We start from the raw sequence: 20,014 nt of genomic DNA, 5'->3' as shown, positions 1-20,014 counted from the left end.
TGATGAACAAAATAAACAAATAGAAACAGACTCACAGATACAGAGAACAGGCTGGCAGCTGTCAGAGGGGAGGGGTTTGGGGGCTGGTGAAAAGGTGAAGGGATTATGCACTACACTTGGTGTTACAGAACAGCCACAGAGATGCAGGTTACAGCATAGGAATTATATTCAATAATATTGAGAGAAATAGGCATGGGGCCGGGTGGGTACCTGGAACAGTGGGGGGACTAATCTGTAAAGTACATGATTTTCTGACCATTTTGCTATACATCTGAAACTAACATAGAACAATACTGAGTGTAAGCTGTAATTGAAAAATGAATTTTAAAAAGAGGGTAACTATGTCTATGGCAGCAAGTTTGTACCCCGATGCCAGCCTTAGTAATTTCTGTATTTTGCTGGGATGCAAGGTGGTGGGATTATGGAGGCCTCCACTGCCCTCATTAGTACAGTCCCCGCCTGTCTCCCTGTTCTAAGCCATTCTTTATCCCACGAAATTAAGCTCTGGAGCCATATTGCTTGGGTTCGAATCCTGGCCTCGGGACTTCTAGCTACACCTCAGTGCTGTTCAACCTGTGGGTGTTGACTCATTAACGGGCTGTGAAATCAGTTTAGTAGGTCATGGCCAGAACATGAGAAGAAATACAACAGAACCAAGTGGAATAGAAAATACCAGAGTGAAAAGTTAAATACCAGAAAAGTTAAATACCCAGTGTAAATTTTGATCGCAGTTATGTATATGTATGTTCTTGGTAATGATGTAAAAGGTATTTCTTAGAAACAAAAAAGTCTGAAAAATGTCGGTCTCCCTGATCCTGGGAAGGCTGACTAAACTCTCTCTGTGTCACGCCCTCCTCTGCGCAGTGGGGACGGTAAAGTTCCTCCCCGCTAGATTATTGCGAGGGGCAAACAAGTTCATACAGTTGACCCTTGATCAACACAGGTTCCACCTGTGCGGGTCCACAATAAGTGGACTCTTCTCATCCTGTAAGTCGAGGACGTTAAGCTTATGTTGTTGATAAGTACATAAGTTGTTGATAAGTTCGTAAGTCTATTTTCTCTTCCTTACGGTTTTCTTAAAAACATTTTCTTTTCTCTAACTGACATCATTGTGAGAATACAGTATACAATACACATAATGTACAAAATATGTGATAATTATGTATATTACTGTAAAGCTTCTGGTCGACAGTAGGCTATTTGTAGTCGAGTTTTTGGAGAGTCAAAAGTTATACGTGGATTTTTGATAGTTAGGGGTGGTGCCTCTAACTCTTGTGTTGTTCAAGGGTCATCTATACATGTAAAGAACTTAGGACAGTCCCTGGCACATAGTAATCACTCAACAAATGCTACCTCTTATTATTAGTAAAGCCCCCAGTGGCTGGTCCAGAGTAGGCTCATTTTCTCTCTCTAAAGAATTATAAATATGTAAGGAGATATTACTGCTGTTTATTCATTATTTACTGACTGAGTGAATTTGCTGGTGGGTTAGTAGAGATGGTGGGGGGCTTTGCTTCCAGCCCTGGGGTCCCACCTGGTAAGTGGTTAAGGACTGGCTCCTGGGGGATTGGTTTGCAGTCTGGAGTTGTCGGCTCTTTCTGGCTTGGACTCCTTAGAGCCTGTCCCAGTCCAGAGGGAAGAGCAGAAAAGCCCAATCTGAGAAAAGGTTCAGAGTCACGGGCTTCTGTCTGCAGGGAGGAGGGGATGAGCACAAGCTTTGTGATTGTGTTTTTTAAAAAATTTATTTTAGCCCAGCCGGGCGTGGCTCAGCGGTTGAGCATTGACCTAGGATCCAGGAGATCGGGGTTCGATTCCTGGTCAGGGCACACGCCTGGGTTGCGGGCTGCAGCTGATCAATGACTCATCATCGATGTTTCTATCTCTCTCTCCCCCCCTCCCTTCTTCTCTCTCTGAAATCAATAAAGATATATTTTTAAAAAATTATTTTAGAGAGAGAGGGAAAGAGAGATAGAAACATCATTGATTGGCTGCCTCTTGGGGATCAAGCCCCAAACCCGGGCATGTGCCCCAACCAGGAATCGAACCAGCAACCTCTTGGTGCATGGTACAACTCTCAATCCACTGAGCCACACCAGCTGAGCCTGTAGACTTCCTTTTGACTCCTAACTCCACTACTTGCTAAGTTACTTCACTTCTCTGTGCCTCAGTTTCCTCATCTGTTAGGGGGAATAATAGTTCCTACCTCAAATATTTGTTAGGTGCTTAATACTCACCTCAAAGGATTATAAGGATAAAAGGAGTAAATACATATAACATATGTGTGCATATAACACACATGTACATACATGCAGTAAATATATGTAACACAACAGTGCCTAGTATGTAGCAAGTGCTTGATAATTGTCAGCCATCAGTATTATGAAAAGCCTGGGCCTGAAGTGAGCTGAGCTTGGAGTCCATGGGGGAAGGTGGTTTGGTGTTTCCCCCAAATAAAGTGTAATCAGGGAACCCAGGACAAAATGAGTTGGGAAACCCGACTCATGGAGGTATTCTCTCTTCCCAGGTGGCCAGAACTTATCATCACTATCCTACATTTTGTTGTGCTTTCACAGGCATCGTTCTATTCAATCCTCACAGTTTCCCAGTGAGATAGGAAGTTGCATATCTGCATTTGGCAGATCAGGAAACCGAGGCCCAGGGAGCCAAGTAGAACTGGGGATCGTGCACAACTCCTCATTGCCCTGTCCTTCCCCAACTGCAGCAAGCATTCCCCTGCTCAGGAATTGCCTGTATGTCAGACTGTAAACTCCCTGAGGCAGGGTCTGTATCTCTTCACCTGCTGGAGTGACAAGGCCTTGGACCCCAGAGTGCAGGGCCATCAGTATGTCAGTTGTCCATCAATGCCTCAGTAGGTCAGAGGCCTCAGCTGAACAAGTCTCTAAGAATAACTGTGATCCCAGATGAAGTCCGTTTACAGGGAACAATCTCCCCTAACCATCCAGCTAGGGCTAGGCAGAACTGTGCTAGCCACACCCTCTGTAGAGTCTGGGCCAGACCAGCTGGGGTCGCTTTACCCCTTCTTTCTTTCTCGCCAACCCCCCCCCTCCTCGCCTGGTGTGAGGCCTAATGGGAGGGGGTTGTAAAGAGAGGACAGGGTAGTGAGTCAGCTGCTAAGGTATTTCTCCAGCAGCTGCTTCTCAGGCGATAAGGGTTTGCCAAGCCTGCCCCTGGGGCCTGGGAGAGGAAAGATGCTTTCTCTAGTCCCCGAGGGCCTTGGCTCTAGGCAGATGGGCCCAGTCCTTCTCAGGGACCCCTTTTGGGGTGCCCATTGGAACCTACTGAGGGAGCTCAGTTGTTCCCCTTTTGAGAGTAGCCCCCACCCCACCTGCTGGAAACAGCAGCCAAGGCCCCGCAGGATGGAGCTTCCAGAGAGTGGGAGCCAAGTAGAAGGGGAGGGCAGCCAAGGGGCAGGCAGGGTGAGGGTGGAGGATACTTAGAAAATCCAGTTGTTGCTCAGGGCTTCCTTCTGTGCTGGGCCCACCTCAATGGCAACAGTGGGCATGTCCCATCACCCCCAGGCCCACCTCCTGCTCATGGGAGCATGCCAAGGGGACTCCCTTTAGAGAACTTTGTAGTCCTCCTTCTATCTGGTGCCTGGAGCTCAGTTATGGTTGGTTTATATCATCAAGTTGGAGGCAGAAGGGACCTGAGAAAGTTCACGGTCCACGCCCTCCTCTCCTATTTGCTAATGAGGAAATTGAGATCCAGAGAGGGAAAGCCACCTACCCAGGGTCACACAGTGAACTGGAAATGTTGAGGGAGGGGCTCTTCCTAGCTCTGGGGCTGACAGGATGTGGGGCACCTCTCCTTGCTGTCATCTTACTACTTCGTCTGTCTCCTCCCCCCGCCCCCCAACCCTGGGAAGCCCACTCTGGAGATCTCAGCTCCAGCAGCGCCTCTGGTTCCCCCGGGGCCACCCCCAGCTCTCCCTTCAATTTGCACACAGAAAATTCAGGTTTCAGGTTATCTGATGGAAATTATTGGGGGTGGAGGGCAGGAATCCATAAATGGCAGAGGGTCGTGGGTCATCGTTCTATGGGGTTCGGATTCTAACAGGGGTGAGTGTCCTATGGAGGTGCCTTTCCAGGCAACGGGGTAGGGGTGGGGGAGCAAGAGAAGGAAATACTGTATTATGATTTGTTTCTCTCCTCGTTAAAGACTTTTTCCTACAGTCGTGCCAATATAAGCTCCTTCTCGGCTGCCACGCGCAGCCAGCGCCGGCTCCAGCCTCCAGCCGGAGAGGTCCCGGCTCTCCTGCGCGCATTCCTCCCCTGGCTGCAGCCCCGCCCTAAGCTGCTCCCCGGCGCCGGCTCTTTAAATTTAAAGGACCAGGATCCTGCCCCTCAGCCCCGCCCAGCAGCCGCCCCGCGCAGGAACCCAGCCCGCTCATTGGTGGAACCCGCGGAGCTCCTGGCCAATGGGAGGAGGCTGCGAGGAGCCCGCAGCAGCGGAGCAGGGAGGGGGCGGGGGGCGAGCTGGGCTCGAGCGGAGGGGGCGGGGGGTCGGGGCCTCGCGCGGAGGGCAGGGTGTACCCCGTCTGGCCCCGCGTCCCTTTCTGCGCGTGGAGCGGAGGCAGAAACGACCCCTTTGAGCTTCCAGGGGGCCCGGCGGTCCCACAGTGTCCTAAGACGCACGGTCGCAGCTGCATGGTCTCGACGCCCGCACCTCGAGCAGGGGGAAGTGGGGGGACACGGAGAGGGAGCGTGTCCCCCGACGTCCCAGCTCGAAGGGGAGGCCGGGCCCCAATCCTTAAATCCCCTTGCAGCTTTTCCAGCTCCCTCTGCCCCTCCTTCAGTAATCCTACTAGGGCCGCACTGATCCGGCAGCGGGGGAAGAGGGGACACTCCTGGGCCAGCGGGAGGACTGTCAGTTCCCTCCCCTAATTCCTCTGGGTCAAGGCAGGGAGCGGGAAGCGCCTCGGGGTGCAGCTGTTTGCTGGGTGTGTGTGTGTGAGAAGGGTCTCCCCCTGACCTGAGGCAGCCCCCCTCCCCTCATGCCCCGTGCCCCTCAGTGCCTGCACCCCCACCCCTGGTTTCGGGCCCTTCCTGGACCCAGGCTGATTCAGCCTGTGCTTGGGGAAAGAGGGAGGAGACCAGAGTGGGTCCAGGCTGAGCTGTGGGATAAGGAGAGGGGGGAAGCCCGAGCCCAGACATTCCTTCCGAGAGAGTGAGCTCTGGGAGAGATGGGAAGAGTCTTCTTATATTTCCCCTTCCCTTTCCCCGCAGGCTGGGCCCCCACTCTCCACCCCCCCATACACACACTGACCCATACATTCCTGGACGGTTACTTGCCTCGTGGTCACTAAAAAATGCCCCCATTTCAAGCTGAAGGCCCACCAGTCTGAGTCACTGCTGTGCCAAGTGAGTATATGTGTGGGGTAGGGTCAAGAGGGAGTAGGGAGGGACTTAGCTGAAGGGAGGTGGGCCCCTGGGTACCCAGCTGTCAGGCCCTCCCTGTCCTTAAGCACCCCCATCCAGTCGCTGGGGGTTGCCTTCTCAGAGCTGGTTTTCAAGGCAGTCCTGTGAAGGGGAAAAGGCCCTGGACTCAGACTCAGGAGACCGGAGGGCAGGTAGTGTTTCCTTTCCAGGCCTCAGTTTCCCTTAGTTATAATCTGTGCTCCTATTGAGGTGGGGGTATCAGGGACAAGGGGTGGCAGGTAAACTAACCCTCAGAAAGTGGGCTCTTTTTCTCTGCCCTGCCTCTCTGGGGACTGGGAAGGGATGGAGCCAGCTCTCCTGGTCCCAGGAGGTAGTCCCTCCCTGAATCTTCCTGGCAGTGCGTGGGGTTAAGGGGAGCACATTGTTCCAGCCTCCAACCTCACTCATCCCCCATTCCCCACAGGCTCAGGGAAGGAGGCTGCTGAGGTTTCATATTTTCCCCCTACTGAACTATTCACCACAGAGCCCAAGTCCAAATAAGCAGAAATGCTTCTATGTATGTGCATGCACACACACACTCCTGTACACACACACACTCCTGTACACATGCTATACAGACATGGGCTGAGTTTCCCATTTACACAGGGAAACACTGTCCAATGTAAGATGTACACACATGGACACATTTAGACTGTTGCATATACAGCCTGGCACAGGGGTACTGAACATATACTCATGGGCTCATGTTGGCTGACACTGGCAGGCACTAACAGACCCAACAAGGACACACTCCTCACATGTGATCAGACAGAAAGACTCCCATATGTGCACACATGGGCAGTCACCCCAGACAAAGTCACAGATGTGGCCATGCACACCCTCACATGAACAAAAGCAAAATCTCACACAACCACAGAACTAAATGCTGACTGCGCCAAGCCACGCGCTTGAGATGACTGAGTCATGTGACCCCAGCAAAGGAGATTTGGGAGTCCCAGGCTCGCCTGGGGCTGGGACTAGGGAAGGGGGCAATATGGGGACTGAGGTTTTCTGTGCATGTGCACTGGAGAAACGAAGGGACAGGAGAAAGGGCAGGCTGGCCTGGCCGGGCGTGGCTCAGCGGTTGAGCATCGCCCTAGGATCCAGATCGGGGTTCGATTCCCGGTCAGGGCACATGCCCCGGTTGCGGGCTAGGCAGCCAATCAATGACTCTCTCATTGATGTTTCTATCTCTCTCTCTCCCTCCTTTCCTCTCTCTGAAATCAATAAAGATATGTTAAAAAAGAAAAAAAAGAAAAAGAAAAAGAAAAAGAAAGGGCAGGCTGGCACGCATAGGAGGCTGCTTCTGTGCAGGTCAGGGTCCTGGGGAGGGTGTGCATTCTCTCTAGCCCCCAGCTCTGTTAGTCTGGCCCTTCAGTTCCCCCTCCTGACACTGGGCAGGACATGGGTCCCTCAGGAAAGTGGAGAGCTGGCCTGCAGATCCCTGGCCAGCCCCTGGCATCTTCTGACCAGCAGCCCCAAGTGCTGTGGCCCAACCCTGGAGAGGGTGCCAGGTACTGTCTGGGCAGGAGGAAGCGATGGCAGTGAGTGCTGCCGCCCAGTGCTGGGATTAGCTGTGACTGGCACCACTAATGGCACAGCAGCCCAGTCTGGCTACTGGAGATGTTGGTCCATAGAAAGTAGCCAGAGGATCCCTGTGGGACACCTCAGGACACTAGACTTAAGTGCCAGGGCTGGCACTAGGGGCCACTAGAGGATAAGAGCATCTAATCATATCCATTTGTTCATCACTTATACATTTGTTCAGTATTTTCTGAGTACCTACTGTGTGCGCAGCCCTGTGGATGCAGAGATGAACAAAGACCATTCCTGCTCGTGAAAGGCTTCTCACTAGTGGGGTGACTACCCCATTTATGAAGGTAGGCCCAAGGTTTGAACTCTGATCTGTCTCCAGAGCATTCTCCACCTTACATCAAAAGGGATTTTCAACACAAGTATGACGGTGGGACTTCCATGTTCAGTATCCATTGATGACTCCCTACTGCCCTTAGGATAGTTTCCCAGTTCCTTAGTGTAGCTTGAAATGATCTAGCCAGGTTGCCTCTAAACTATGTTTTACTATGTCCAATTCTCATCTGTATCTCCAAAGCCTAGCATTGGTCCCAGCACATGGTAGGTGCTTAGACGTTTGCTGAGTGACTGACTGACTGAATCAGTGGGTGAATGAAGGAATGTGCCAGTAAGCTAACGGACTGAAGCCTTATTTCTGCAGCTGAGCCTCCAGGAATGACTGCCTTGAATTCCGCTCTGATGCCAGCTTGCTCCTGCTCCAGGCAGAGTTTCCATGCGCCTGGACTCCTTCCCTTGGCTCCTCCCTATTGGGTTGCGCTTCCTCAAGGCCTTTTTGTTCTTAAGCCCCAGCCAGACCAGGTACCTGGGGGACTATAGCCCCCTACTCAGAGCTGGAAGAGCTGCCCCAGGCTTAGGCCAGGCCACAGAGTATAAACAGAGCCCAGTGGCCAACAGGCTGAGCTGCTCTCCCAGCCCCTGGCCAGCTGGAAGGCCTTCCTCAGCTGGAAGCTGCCACCCAGCTCTGGCTGGAATTCCCTTGGCCTCTTCCCTCTCCTCAGCACACTCAGCATTTGGCCTTTGGCTTCCTCAGCGTCCCGGCCTGTCTGAGTTGTCCTCGGGTTTTATTTTTGGAAGAAGCTACATTCTCTCTCCTTATTTACTCTCTTCCTTCAGGGAAGGTGTGGGACCCCCGGGCTTGGCTGGGGATCAGGCTGTGGCTCCAGGTCCTGGGATCTGGACCTCTCTGGGGGCTGCAAGGGAGGGGACCTCCAAAGGCTCCTGACCCATCTGATGCTTCACAGCCAGATGCCTCTGCCCTCCCTCCCCCACCCAGTGTGTGACTAATGCCTCCCCTGCCCTTCTTGAAGAGCCCCATGATAGCCAAAAGAAACAATTACAAATTTAGAGCTGAAAGAAGTTCTGGCATCATTAGATCCATCTCTTATTTGCAGAGGCAATGTAGTTCAATGGTTATGAGTGAGGGAAGCAGACAGACCTGATCCAAATCCTGGCTCTGCTACCTGCCGTGTAGCCTTGGGCAAGTTACTTAAGCTCTCTGAGCCTCAGTGTGAGCTGTAAAATAAGGGTAATTATATGTACCCCACCAGGTTGCTGTGAGGAGGAAATAACATTTGTAAAGAGCTTTATACAATGCAGGACATGTAGAAGACTTTCATTAAATGTAGCTGTTATTATTATAGGGAGGGAAACTGAGAACTGAGGAAGGGAGTGGATTTGCCTAGGACCACAGAGCTCAAAGTAAGCAGCCATTTCCAGAGTCTTTCCTCCGGTTCATCTCCCTTCCAAGGAGAATGGATGGGGCTGGCATCAGCCCAAAGGAGGAATCTCCTTGAGTCAGTCCCATGGGCAAACCCCTGGGTCTTCCGAGTCTGCCCCCTACCCCCAGTCCAGGCCCTCCTCTGGAGCAGGCGTTTCTGCCATTGTCCCAGGGGTCTCTTCGTTGCTCACTGAGGATGAGGGGTCTAGGGAGGAGACCTCAAGGTGGACCCCAGGCCAGTGGGACACTGAGAGGAGGGGGGAATGCTGGGTCCTGACATCACAGAGCAGAGAAGCTGGAGCCACAGCCAGGCAGGCCAGCTGGGGCCCTTCCAGCACGTCCAGATGTCTCAGGAATGTGCTGAGCTGGGAACTACCTCGCTCCTTCCCTCACCACCCCCAGCCCCTCATCCCCTCATCTGCTTGCTCAAGCTCTGCCTTTGCCCCACCCCCTTCCTCTTTCTACCCTTCCTCTTTCATCTCTCCCTGGGAGGACCTCCTGTCCACTGTCCCTCTGGCAGTCCAGCTTCCTCTCAAGACCACTGAAGGGGGTCACTGAAGGCAGGAGCCCTCCTTCTGCAGACCCTAGGGGCTTACCATGTGGGGTGGGGGAGAAGGGAGCCTGAGCTAGTCGGGAGGGGAAAGCTCTGAGCAGATAGTACATGCCAGATCCCAAATGTGGAACTGATTTGTAGCCCTGGGAGAGAGAGGGGTGAAGGCTTTGGGGCTGCAGAGGGCAGGGCTGGGCTTCCTCTCTGGGAGGACAATGAAGAGGTCTCCAGGCATCTTGTCCCAGCTGATGGGCAGGAGGGCCAAAGAGGCGGGGCTGGGCTCAGAAGGGCTCAGATCCTTCTGTTCCCCTGGGGCCAATAGGAACAGGCTTTGCCTGATAGTGAAGGGTCCTGAACTGTAGAAGGGGTGGGGGGGGACCCCATTAGTGTCCCAGAGTTAGGCCAAGAGGAACGACATGGCTTTTAGCCTAGGGCTGTCAGCATGAAGAGGGACAGCCTGACCTTCTGCGAGGGTGCAGTTGCCTTGGACCTCCCCAGGTCAGCCTGGCCTAAGTGCTGGGGATGAAAGAGCCAGAAGGGAGCTGGTACTCCTGGCCCAGTGTGACAGTCACATCAGGGCAGAGGATAGAAGGAAGAAGAGAAGAGACCTGGGGTCATCTGCTGCCTTGGGCTGCACTGGGTTCAGGAAGGACCCACAATTCTGTCTCCTTTGGGAGATGGTCCTTCATCATCCCCCCAATGGACTCTAGATCTCCCAGCACTGAGACAGTTTAGACTTGCTGGGATCACCATGTCTAGCTCAGAACTACCATTGGCTCCCTCCACCTACTGATAAAACTGCCAGCTCCGAAGCATCACATTCCACGGTAGCTAGAGCCACTCACCTTTGTCTTCCCTCCAGCCTAGTTGGATGACCACTCCCAGTTCCTCAAAACTGCTGTGAGCTCCATTGTTGCAGGACATTTGCTTGTACCATTCCTTGGGCCTGAAATGCCTTTGCCCTTTATCTCTGCATTCCAACTCCTATCATCCTTTAGGTCCCAATTCAAATGCCTCTTCCTCCAGGAAGCCTTCCTTGATTGCCCAGCTGGAAGAGTCCTCCCCCTTTTGTTCCACCATAGCACTTATAGACTGTTAGGTCACTGGCTAGTAACATGCCCTCAACTTTAATTATACACAATGGGACTCATCTCTCTTTCTAAACTTTAAGCTCTTTGAGGGTAGAATCTAGGATGGAGTTCATCCTTAAACCCTCTGCACAGCCTCACACAGGGTCCATCATATATAGTATGCCTAATAGTAATGATAATAAGGGCTAATATTTGTGTCTCAGGAACTGTTTTAGTTCCTTCCATGCAGTATCTATCTCATTAAAGTTCCAGAAGATAAGGTAGATACTATTAGTACCCCTATTTAATGGCTGAGAAAACCAAGGCACAGAGAAGTTTAGCTAACCCGGGTTCATTCAGTTAGCAAAGGCTGAACCAGAATTTGCAGAGCTTGTGCTCTTAAGCACATACAACAGCACTAGTTGTTGGAGGAGTGGTTGATTTCTTGCTGCCTCAAGTACAGTACTAGATACAAAATATGGGCCCTCCATTCCATGCATGGGGTGCTCACTGTGGCCCTGGTTTTCCTCATCCCTGGCCACCCCTCTCCTTATGCCTCTAAAACACTGGCCTGGCACCTTTCGGCTTTGCCCCAAAGAGCCTTCCAGCTCCAGAGAGGTCAGACACATAAGAAAATAAAATCCCTCTGATCAGGGCTCAACACAGGGATGGAGAAGGTGGGACATTCCTCCAAGGGCTGTCCAGTGCTGGGGACCTTCCATTCAGGCAATAACAGCAATAATCAGAAAGTAGCAGCAACAACTGTAGTTTATAGAGAATTTACTACATGCTAGGCACTGTGCTAAGCTTTCTCCAAGAGTTATCTAATTGAATCCTCATAAGAAACCTGTGTTCTACAGTCATCCCTACTTTATGGTGAGGAAAATAAGCTGGGAGAGGTGTAGGTACCGCTCAAGCTCACACAGATGACAAACCTGAGAGCCATAATTTGCTCCCAGGTCTGAGTACCTAAAGGTGACCATTAATGGCCACCCACCCCACTTCAGGTACAGCTCAGCTCCCCAGTGCTTGTTGCGGTACCTGCCATCTGACCTGTGGACTAGCCATCTGGTCAGGCTGGGTCTGGGAGGAGGCACTGAGTCTCAGGATGTTCCTGACCAGTATCTGCCCAGATTGGAGTGGATTCAGGGTCTACAGCTCACCTCTTCCTCACATTCATGTGGTTTGAGGTACAAGATATTCACAGCTGGGTCTATTCTTCAGCTGGGAAGTTTGGACCCAGGTGTCTACTTAATTGGACTTTACAGTTCATATACAGGCATATATATTCTTTTATGTACACAATCTATTTCAGAGTAGAAAAGGCCATGGTAAAGCGAAAGGTAGATGCGGGATTTAGTTTAAGATTTACTCCTTGAATAAGTAAGTGACATCCATTAAAAAAAAAGTACCATCAAAGCTGGAAGTGTGGAAATGTCCTTTCTTCCATTATACATCCACCCACCCATTCATCTATCCATCACCCCTTCCTTCCTTCCTTCCTTCCTTCCTTCCTTCCTTCCTTCCTTCCTTCCTTCCTTCCTTCCTTCCTTCCATCCATCCATCCATCCATCCATCCAATAAATAAACATTTCCTGAGCACACAGTCACTATAGCTATAACAAGGCAATGGATAAAAATAACTGCCTGACACTCTGTGGCCTCAAAGAACTCTCAGTGTAGTTTAGCAACAAGGAAGCCAAGGCCCAAGGTCCCCAAGGTCACACAGCAAATTAGGGCAATGGGATGAGAGGTGAGGACACTCCAGGCAGAGGGGAACACATGGGCAAAGGCTCGGGCCTGTCTGCCTCCAAAGCAAGTCCTCTCAGCTGCTGCTTTAGAACTGCCTCCTGGCTCTCCTCAAGGGCCTGAGGAGCCTGCCTTACCCCACTACTGCTTTCAGTTTTTTAATTTTTTAAATTTTTTTGAAGGAGACGAGGTGGACAGCTGCTGCTGTCCAGCTGTTATGTTGGAGCACAGAGCCCAGCCCAGATGTGTCAGCCCTTCTGTGCTGGGTGAAGTGGCTCCTGGGCCAAGAGCCAAGAGCCAAGGGCCAAGGAAGATGCAGTGAGGGCTCTGTCCCCAGAGGGTTGGGAGAGGAGGTACATTGAACCCGGTAGCAGAGAAGCCCATAATTGCCCTCTTTGTCAAGTTGACCTTGTTGATATGGTGTGTTCAGGTCATGGGGATCAGGATATTTTCTCTGATGATCAGAATTCTTGCCTCTCCCAGCTTCTCCTGAACCAGATGCTCCCACCCATACCTTTTTTCCCAGTCCTGGTGAAGGGTCCTGCCACTTACTCTGGCTTTCCCTAGTCTGTCCGAGGGGGTTACATAGTGTTCCAGCCAGAGCAATGCTCATGGTCTTGACTTAACTCCACCCAAATCTTCCTCCTCCATCCTGCCCCCTGGAGCGCTGAGACTTCCAGAAGAACAGCCTGTTCTCCAGCATCTGGAGCTGGTTTCTTGAGGGAGGTTCAGGGTGAGCCAGGTCCAAGAGAGGGATGCTCTGGAAGAGCCTCGGTACCGAGACCTGCAGGAGGCACAGGGCACAGGGAGGAAAGACACAACAGGGGTGTCCTCCATTCTCCCCTCCCCTGGCACAGTAGCCAGGCCAGGCCAGGCCAGGCCAGACATAAACAGGGAGTCCTGGGAGCTGCAAAGAGCAAAGGTTTGCGTTCCCAGGCAGGATGGGGAGCAGCATCCCTGAGCGAGTGAAGAAAAAGCTCAGGATGGGATTTGGGGCCTCTCCTCTCACAGGCCAGGCAGCCTGCTGGCTCTGCTCCTACCGCTCTAGGCACCCACGGTGCCCTAAGGATGGGAGCACGTGAGGATGAAGGTGGGCCCCTCTGGTACCTGACATCCCAAACTTTCCTTGCTCTAGAGAGCATCATTCAAACCAGTACAAGAGCAAGAGAGAAGATGGTTCTCTCCCCTCCCTGACTCCATGGGAACCCAGCCCCAAGAACAGAATTAAGCTGCCCCCCTGCTCTCTAATTTTCAGTTTTTCATCACAGGGGACAATGAGGCCTATACCTGCTCAATAAAAGGGACACAGCCCCAATCCGCCCTGCTGAAATGCCTTCCGGTAGGGATGGGGACATCGAGGAGAGAGAGTGTGGAGGTTACTTCCTCTGAGAAACTTTCCATGACCTCCAGCTCGCCGGGATGTTCTTTCTCAGGCTCCCACCATGCTCTGCTCCGTCGGGGCTCCCCACGGTACTGTTACTGTTCTTTCCCTCTGTCTCTCTCTAGCTGTGAGTGGCTGGAGGTCACTATGCACAGTGACCAGCACAGGCTCTCCTTCGGTGCCCAGTTGTTAAAGGACAGGATATGTGTACTGAGGAGCAGCCAAGCAAATCCCCAGCTGGCCCAGGGAAGCCAGAGGGACCTCACAGCAGATCAGGGCACAGCCAGCATCTTCCTGGGACCCAGCACCCCCGTCACCCTCAGGGCTGACCAGGCCAGGCCCTTGAGAACCTTAGGGCCCCTTCAGGAATTATTGGCATCCTTCTCGAGCACACAGGCCTGTCTTTTTAAAAACATTTCCCCCCTTCCCTTACTGGGATTGCCCCGATCTGAAGTAGTTTTCTCTACAAATAGAGTAAGTCCTTGAAATGGAACAAAGTCTACTACACTGGGACCAACCTTGGCTTCTGTCTGTCCTATGCCTGGGGCCCATCTCAAATAAAGGTGGGCAAAACTCTTATCTGAAGGGCTGATAAAGAAGTGACTGTCTCGTGCTCCTTTGGAACCTTCTCAGTTTGGCCTGTGGCATGCAGTAAGTCACGTTTCACAATCTTTTTTTTCTTTTTTCTTTTAAATATGTCTTATTGATTTCAGAGAGAGGAAGGGAGAGGGAGAGGGAGAGATAGAAACATTAATGATGAGAGAGTCACTGATCAGCTGCCTCCTGCATGTCCCCTACTGGGGATAGAGCCTGTAACCTGGGCCTATGCCCTGACCAGGAATCAAACCTCTATCTTCTGGATCCTAGGTCAATGCTCAACAGCTGAGCCATGCCATCTGGGTACTTGTCACAGTCTTTACTCTTGTGCTTTTTGTGACAGTACAGACCCACTGAAATCTATTGTTTTTCATTGATTCGCATTTTACATGATTGAATATTTTGGACTTGGCTTATTGCCTTATGGTGGAATGTTACTATATTGAGTACCTATTGTGTGCCATGGTACTGTGCTAGGTTTATGGCAATGGACAAATGCAACATGGTCTCTGTTCTCATGGAACTTGGTTTTTCACAGAGGAAATGGACTAATAAGCCAATAAAATAACCGCAATCTGAGATAAGGGCTATGAAGAAATCAAAGGACTGAAACAGAAAGTAACAGGGGGTCTCACTTGAGGTGGTTGGGGAACCTTTTCTAAAGGGGCAACATTTGAACTGAAGAAAATGAGATGGAGAGAAATGAAGGGGAAGCATTCTAGCTGTCAGGATCAGCAGTGCAAAGGCCCTGAGGTGGGACTAGAAAATACTTAACTTTAAGTTAGTGAATGTGGATCCAGGAGTCCTCTAAAAGAAGAAACTGGGGAAGATGGAAGCCCTAGAGCCAATGCTGAAACCACAAGTTGAAATTTGCTGTGGTTCAGTCAGCTCTAGACTGTCCTGTACCAGGAGCTGTGGGTGTCTGTGCCACACACAGGATGGGGATGGCTCAAGGCAGTAACTATTTGGAAAGCATGGAGAGCCCTTCCTGAATCTCAGGGACAGTGCAGGCTGCAGGACTCTGATGGCTAGGAGTATTTGAGCTTAAGCACCCTTTATCCCTCTCCCTAAAAAATGTGGGGTCTGGCCTAAGCCCCCCTTCATTCAGCAATGGTTGGTTGAGGCCTACTCTGTGCCAAGCACTGTACATGGCACTGGGGATACAACAGTGAACAAGAAGGATAAACCCTTGCCCTCAAGGAGCTCATATCTCAGTAGGGGAAGCACAAGCAAAACAAAGCGCGCGCACACACACACACACACACACACACACACACACACACACACACCCCTGCCCCAAACAAACTCGATGTTTTGGAGAGAAGTGTTTGGGGAGAGCTCCCTTCCTGGACAGGAGCCCTGAGGTTTGGGCCCCTTCATTAGTTTTTCTCCATCAGTCCTTTGCTAGTGGATTCTACTCTGAGACCAGAGTGCTCTGGCCCTTGGGTCCTCTTTCTTAGCGGTGAGAGTTTCAAGAGAAACACACATGCACACGTTCGCACGCAGGCTCACACATACACCCCTCCCCTTTTAAGGGCTGTTAAAGGCCCACACACAGACATAGGAACACCCAAACGCACATACTTCTGTAATCTCCCCAAATCCCCCAAAGCCTGGGGACGGGGGGGAGTGTGTGTTTCTGCTTTCCCCTTTAGCTCAGGAGAAGCCAGCTGGGTGCCTGGGCAGCGGTGATCAGGCTTAGCCCCACACCTCCCTTCTCCTGGGCTGGTCCCTGGCTGGGTCTGGTCATTCCTATACCTGGCCTTCCCAGCTGCCGGGAGGTAAATGAGTGTGCTGGGCAAACATCCTCGAAGCTTCCTGCTGCTCCCCTCTGAGACAACAGACCTCTTCCTCCCCCGCCCCCCAATCCTCCCAGCTGGGGCTTCTCTGGGATCCAAAGCCATTTTCCTCTAGAGAAACCAGAGTCATCCCTTCCCCTTAGCCAGAGGAGTGAGGCCAGAAGCACACAGATCTAGTGTCTCTACCTGGAGATATGACCTGTTCTCCCTTGGGTCCTTTATCCAACTTCTCTGAGCACCAGACCTTCTCTCCTACCTGCCCAGGGGCTGATCACAGGGTCCTGGGAAGAGGGCTCTAGGGGTGGCCACATCAGGAACTGTGGAAGGTGTGGGGAAGGGCAGCCCCTTCTGAGTGGTGTCTCCAAGAATCACATAGATGAGACTGCAATCGCATGACGGTATCTTCACAAAAGAAAAATAAGGCACCTGGCCACCTCCAAGCACACTTGACTTGCCTGCGTACTCAGTCTCCTGTCTGTCCAAGCGAATGTGTGCTGCTTCCGTGGCAGTGTTCACGGTGAGCATACTTTGTGATGTTTGCTTTTTGCACAGGGCAACAGAGCGCACACATTTTCCACCTGACTTTATGGCCTTGATCTGGATTTTAAAGGATAGCGAATATCCTGCTCCCCATCTCCCAGACTGAGAAGCATGCAGACTCCATCCCTTAACCCTGGAAACATTTTCCTATCTTCATGCAGAATGAAGAGGGAGATGGGGTGGGGGTGGTATGGGGTTTCAGGTAGAAGCGATGGGACACTTAAATGGAGGGACCAGAGAAGGAAAGTGACTTGCTTGAGGTCACACAGCTCCTACCTGAGTAGAGCTTCCTGCCACTCTATCTAGTCTCTGGAGCAAGTTAATTATGGAAGCTTATCTGCCAGGCATTGTCCTACATTCATCTTTAATTAATTTTGTCACTAAACTTCTACAATAACACTATGGGGAAGGATCCCTATGTCCATTTTTCAGATGAGGAAACCAGAGGATGAAAAGTCACTTGTCTGAACTGCCCAGCTGGCTGGTGGCAGAAGCACAGCTGGAACCAAATTTCCTGACTCCCAGCACAGGAGTTGTTTTAGGAATCCTTTCCCTTCCCCTGCCTCTCCTGGCCCGGCCTAGGACCGAGGTCAAGAGCTTTTCCAGCAGGGCTTTCCCTCCCCAGTCCGTGCTGGATACCACTGTCCGGCCGTGCCTCCTTTCCTGCGCTGGACCAAGGCCCAGAGGAGCAGCTGGGGAGGCAAGGCTGAATGGAGCAGCAGGAAGAGGCTGTAGGCGGCAGAGTTCATTCAGAAGAAAGCCCAGCTCAGAGCTGCTGGGGGCTCTGAGGGAACCTCGCAGGGGGCTCTACCACCCCCCTTGGCTACAAGGGTACAAAGTCTAACAACCCCCCTCCCTCTGACCAGTATGTTACCAACTCTAGGAGAGGTGTGGGGAACCCCAGATCCCTGCCACTTTATTCCTAGGATCTGTGCCAGACCATCCTTAGAAAGACTTGATCCAACTTTTGCCCATTTTATAGACAAAGAAACTGAGACCCAGGGAGGAGAGCTGGTGGTGTGGCCAACTCACAGAGGAAGGCAGAAACAGAGGCAGGTCTCCCCACTACCAGTTCAAGCCCTCTCCCTCCTCCACCTGGCCACTCTGCCCAAGTGTGCTCCCTCTGGCTGGGACCAGGAGCCTTCCTCAGAGAGCAGGGTGACCCAGCTCTCCTGCCTAATTAAGATCAGGGAGACCTCACACCCCATGCCTCCCAAACTCAGGTTCCCGCCGCTTGGCCTCTTGGCTGGTTTTCCCACCATCGGTCTAGAGGCCAGGGACAGTTTAGGTGGAAGTCCAAGATGCCCAACCCTCTAAATCTCTATGCACTTGGCTCTTGTCTGGCCAAGTTTATCTTAGTCCCAGCAGGTAGAGGCCAGGAAGTGGAGACCCGTGGGATGATCTTTGGATTGGTGTGTGTGCCTGTGTGCGCCCCTGCGTGCATGTGCACCAGAGACTGGAGGTTCACTGCATGGGGAGCATCCTACCAGGCTCTCCCGGCTGCCCACATTTTAGCCGGGAAGACTCTGCGGAACCCAAATATTTTTTTCTGTTACTGAGCCCATGCCCCTCCCCCACGGCAGGGCCTTTGGGCTGAGCCTGAAAGAGGGAGGGAGGGAGGGAAGGAAGAAGAGAGAGAAGCCACGTTTCCTTAGGATGGGAGGGGAAGGGAGAAAAGGGAGAAAAAGGACAAGCCCAGGGACAGAGTCACAGAAAGGGACAGAGAAAGTCAGCCAGACACCAGAGAGAGAAACGGACCTGGAGACGGAGATGGGGGAAAGAACCTCCCTCCTGAGCGATCCCCCTGTGCTGCTCTGACCAGCTGCACGTCAGGTCCCTTCCTGGGGACATCTCCTTCCTGACTTTGGGGCGGCCGCGGCAGCACCCCTAAGTTCCCGAGTCTGGCTCAGGTCCCCCCGGGAGGCGTCGGGTCCCTGGCCCTTGGAACACTCCCCTGTGCGCCTCCCAGCGGAGAACCAGCTGCGGGGTTACTTTGCGCCCAGCCTGGTCCTGGAACCCCGGGCGGGGGCAGGACTGGTGTCTTTCAGGCTCATATCTGAGAATCGGGGGACCCCGACGCCTCGACATCCACTCCGCCTAGAAGGCCGAGGCCAGCGTATCCACGGACGGAGCCCCCGGGGGCGCGCGCCCTGGCGCAAGCTCGAGGCTCGGGTCCAGGCTCGGGGGCTAGGGCGTGCTGAGGGATCGAGTCACCAAATCTCAGCGCTCTAAGCACGTGTCCCTCCGGGGGACCCTCATGGGCCCCCTCCTCCGCGTCTGCCCAGTGATGCGCAGCCCCGTCCTTCGGGGGCCCAGGCGAGCGGCGAAGAGGGGTGCGAGCGGTGGAAGGGGCGCGCAGACCCTCCGTCTTACCGCATTGTTGAGGAAATCCGACTCGTTCAGGTCCCCCAAGTCCAGGAAGCTGGATCCGGGGAACAGTCTGTCGGCCGGGAAGGGCTCCAAGACGGCGTCCATCGCGGCCGGCTCCGGGGACCCCCTTGGCTGGGCTTCCCTCACTCCAGGGCGGCGACGCGCCGGGCGCCGAGCTCCCGCCTGAGGCGGGCGGGCGGGGGCAGGTCCGGGGCGAAGCCCCGCGGGCGGGGCGGGCGGAGGGGCACTGCCCGGGCAGGGGGCGCGGGGGCGCGGGGGCCTTAGGGCAGCGGCGCGGAGGAGGCTGGGCTCAGGGGCGCCGGGCGCGCCGCGGGCATTTAGCCGACCCCTCTTCCTCCCGCTCCTCCGGGGGCACAGCTGGTTTCCATGGGGAGCCCGGGAGCGGGGCTGAGGGCTTGAGGAGCCCCCGGGACAGGGTGGGAGCCGGGGGCGGGGGAGCTGAGCGCTCCCCCGAGACTGGGTGGCTGTCGGGCGCTGCGCTCTCCCCGCGTCTCCCTCTGCTTGGCTTCTGTCACTTTCCTCTGTGAAACCGGGAACCCCTGGCTGCTTAGCCCAGCTGGCCGACGCGCCACGCCCCCGCCTCGAGATCCACGGGCGTTCCATATTAATGAGGAGGGAGCGGCCTGCCCAGCCGCGCCTCCTTTTAAAGAGGCAAGCTCGTTTTCTTTGCCAATCTCCGCTCTCCGACGGCTTTCAAAACAGGCCTAAAGCAAAATCGTCCTGGAGCCAATAGCTGTGCTCCGGGAACCTCAGCATCTTGTAAGGCTTTGCTAACCACTCTCCCATAAGTTCCTGAGGAAGCAGGGTTATTTCCATTCTTCCAGCCTTGTGCTAGAACCCGAAGCCACTCCCAGTCAGGGAATTCCACCGACAGGCCCTCAGCAGGTCTTTCTTTCTTTCTTTCTTTCTTTCTTTCTTTCTTTCTTTCTTTCTTTCTTTCTTTCTTTCTTTCTTTCTTTCTTTCTTTCTTTCTTTCTTTCTTTCTTTCTTTCTTTCTTTCTTTCTTTCTTTCTTTCTTCTTCTTCTTCCTTCCTTCCTTCCTTCCTTCCTTCCTTCCTTCCTTCCTTCCTTCCTTCCTTCCTTTCCTTCCTTTCCTTCCTTTCCTTCCTTTCTTCTCTTTGTTTTTAAAAATTTTTTTTGATTGATTTCAGAGAGAGGAAGGGAGAGGGAGAGAGAGAGAAACATCAAT

The 20,014-nt window shown here is 52.9% G+C and overlaps 1 protein-coding gene across 1 annotated transcript in view; it reads right to left on the bottom strand.

The window, feature by feature from the left end:
• The window catches only part of CREB3L1 (cAMP responsive element binding protein 3 like 1), a 33,924-nt gene extending 14,975 nt beyond the window's left edge, over window positions 1-18,949 (bottom strand). Inside the window, exon 1 of the mRNA XM_016204052.2 lies at window positions 18,808-18,949. Within this exon, the coding sequence (XP_016059538.1) occupies window positions 18,808-18,909 (102 nt within the window). The 5' untranslated portion in view covers window positions 18,910-18,949. The remainder of the gene's footprint in view (window positions 1-18,807) is intronic.
• Between the last annotated feature and the right edge of the window lie 1,065 nt (window positions 18,950-20,014).

The sequence above is a fragment of the Miniopterus natalensis genome, chromosome 11, assembly GCF_054644295.1.
Source record: "Miniopterus natalensis isolate mMinNat1 chromosome 11, mMinNat1.hap1, whole genome shotgun sequence".
NCBI classification, from domain to species: domain Eukaryota; kingdom Metazoa; phylum Chordata; class Mammalia; order Chiroptera; family Miniopteridae; genus Miniopterus; species Miniopterus natalensis.
The sequence above is the reverse complement of the archived record's forward strand: the minus strand, read 5'-3'. Positions and strand labels throughout refer to the sequence as shown.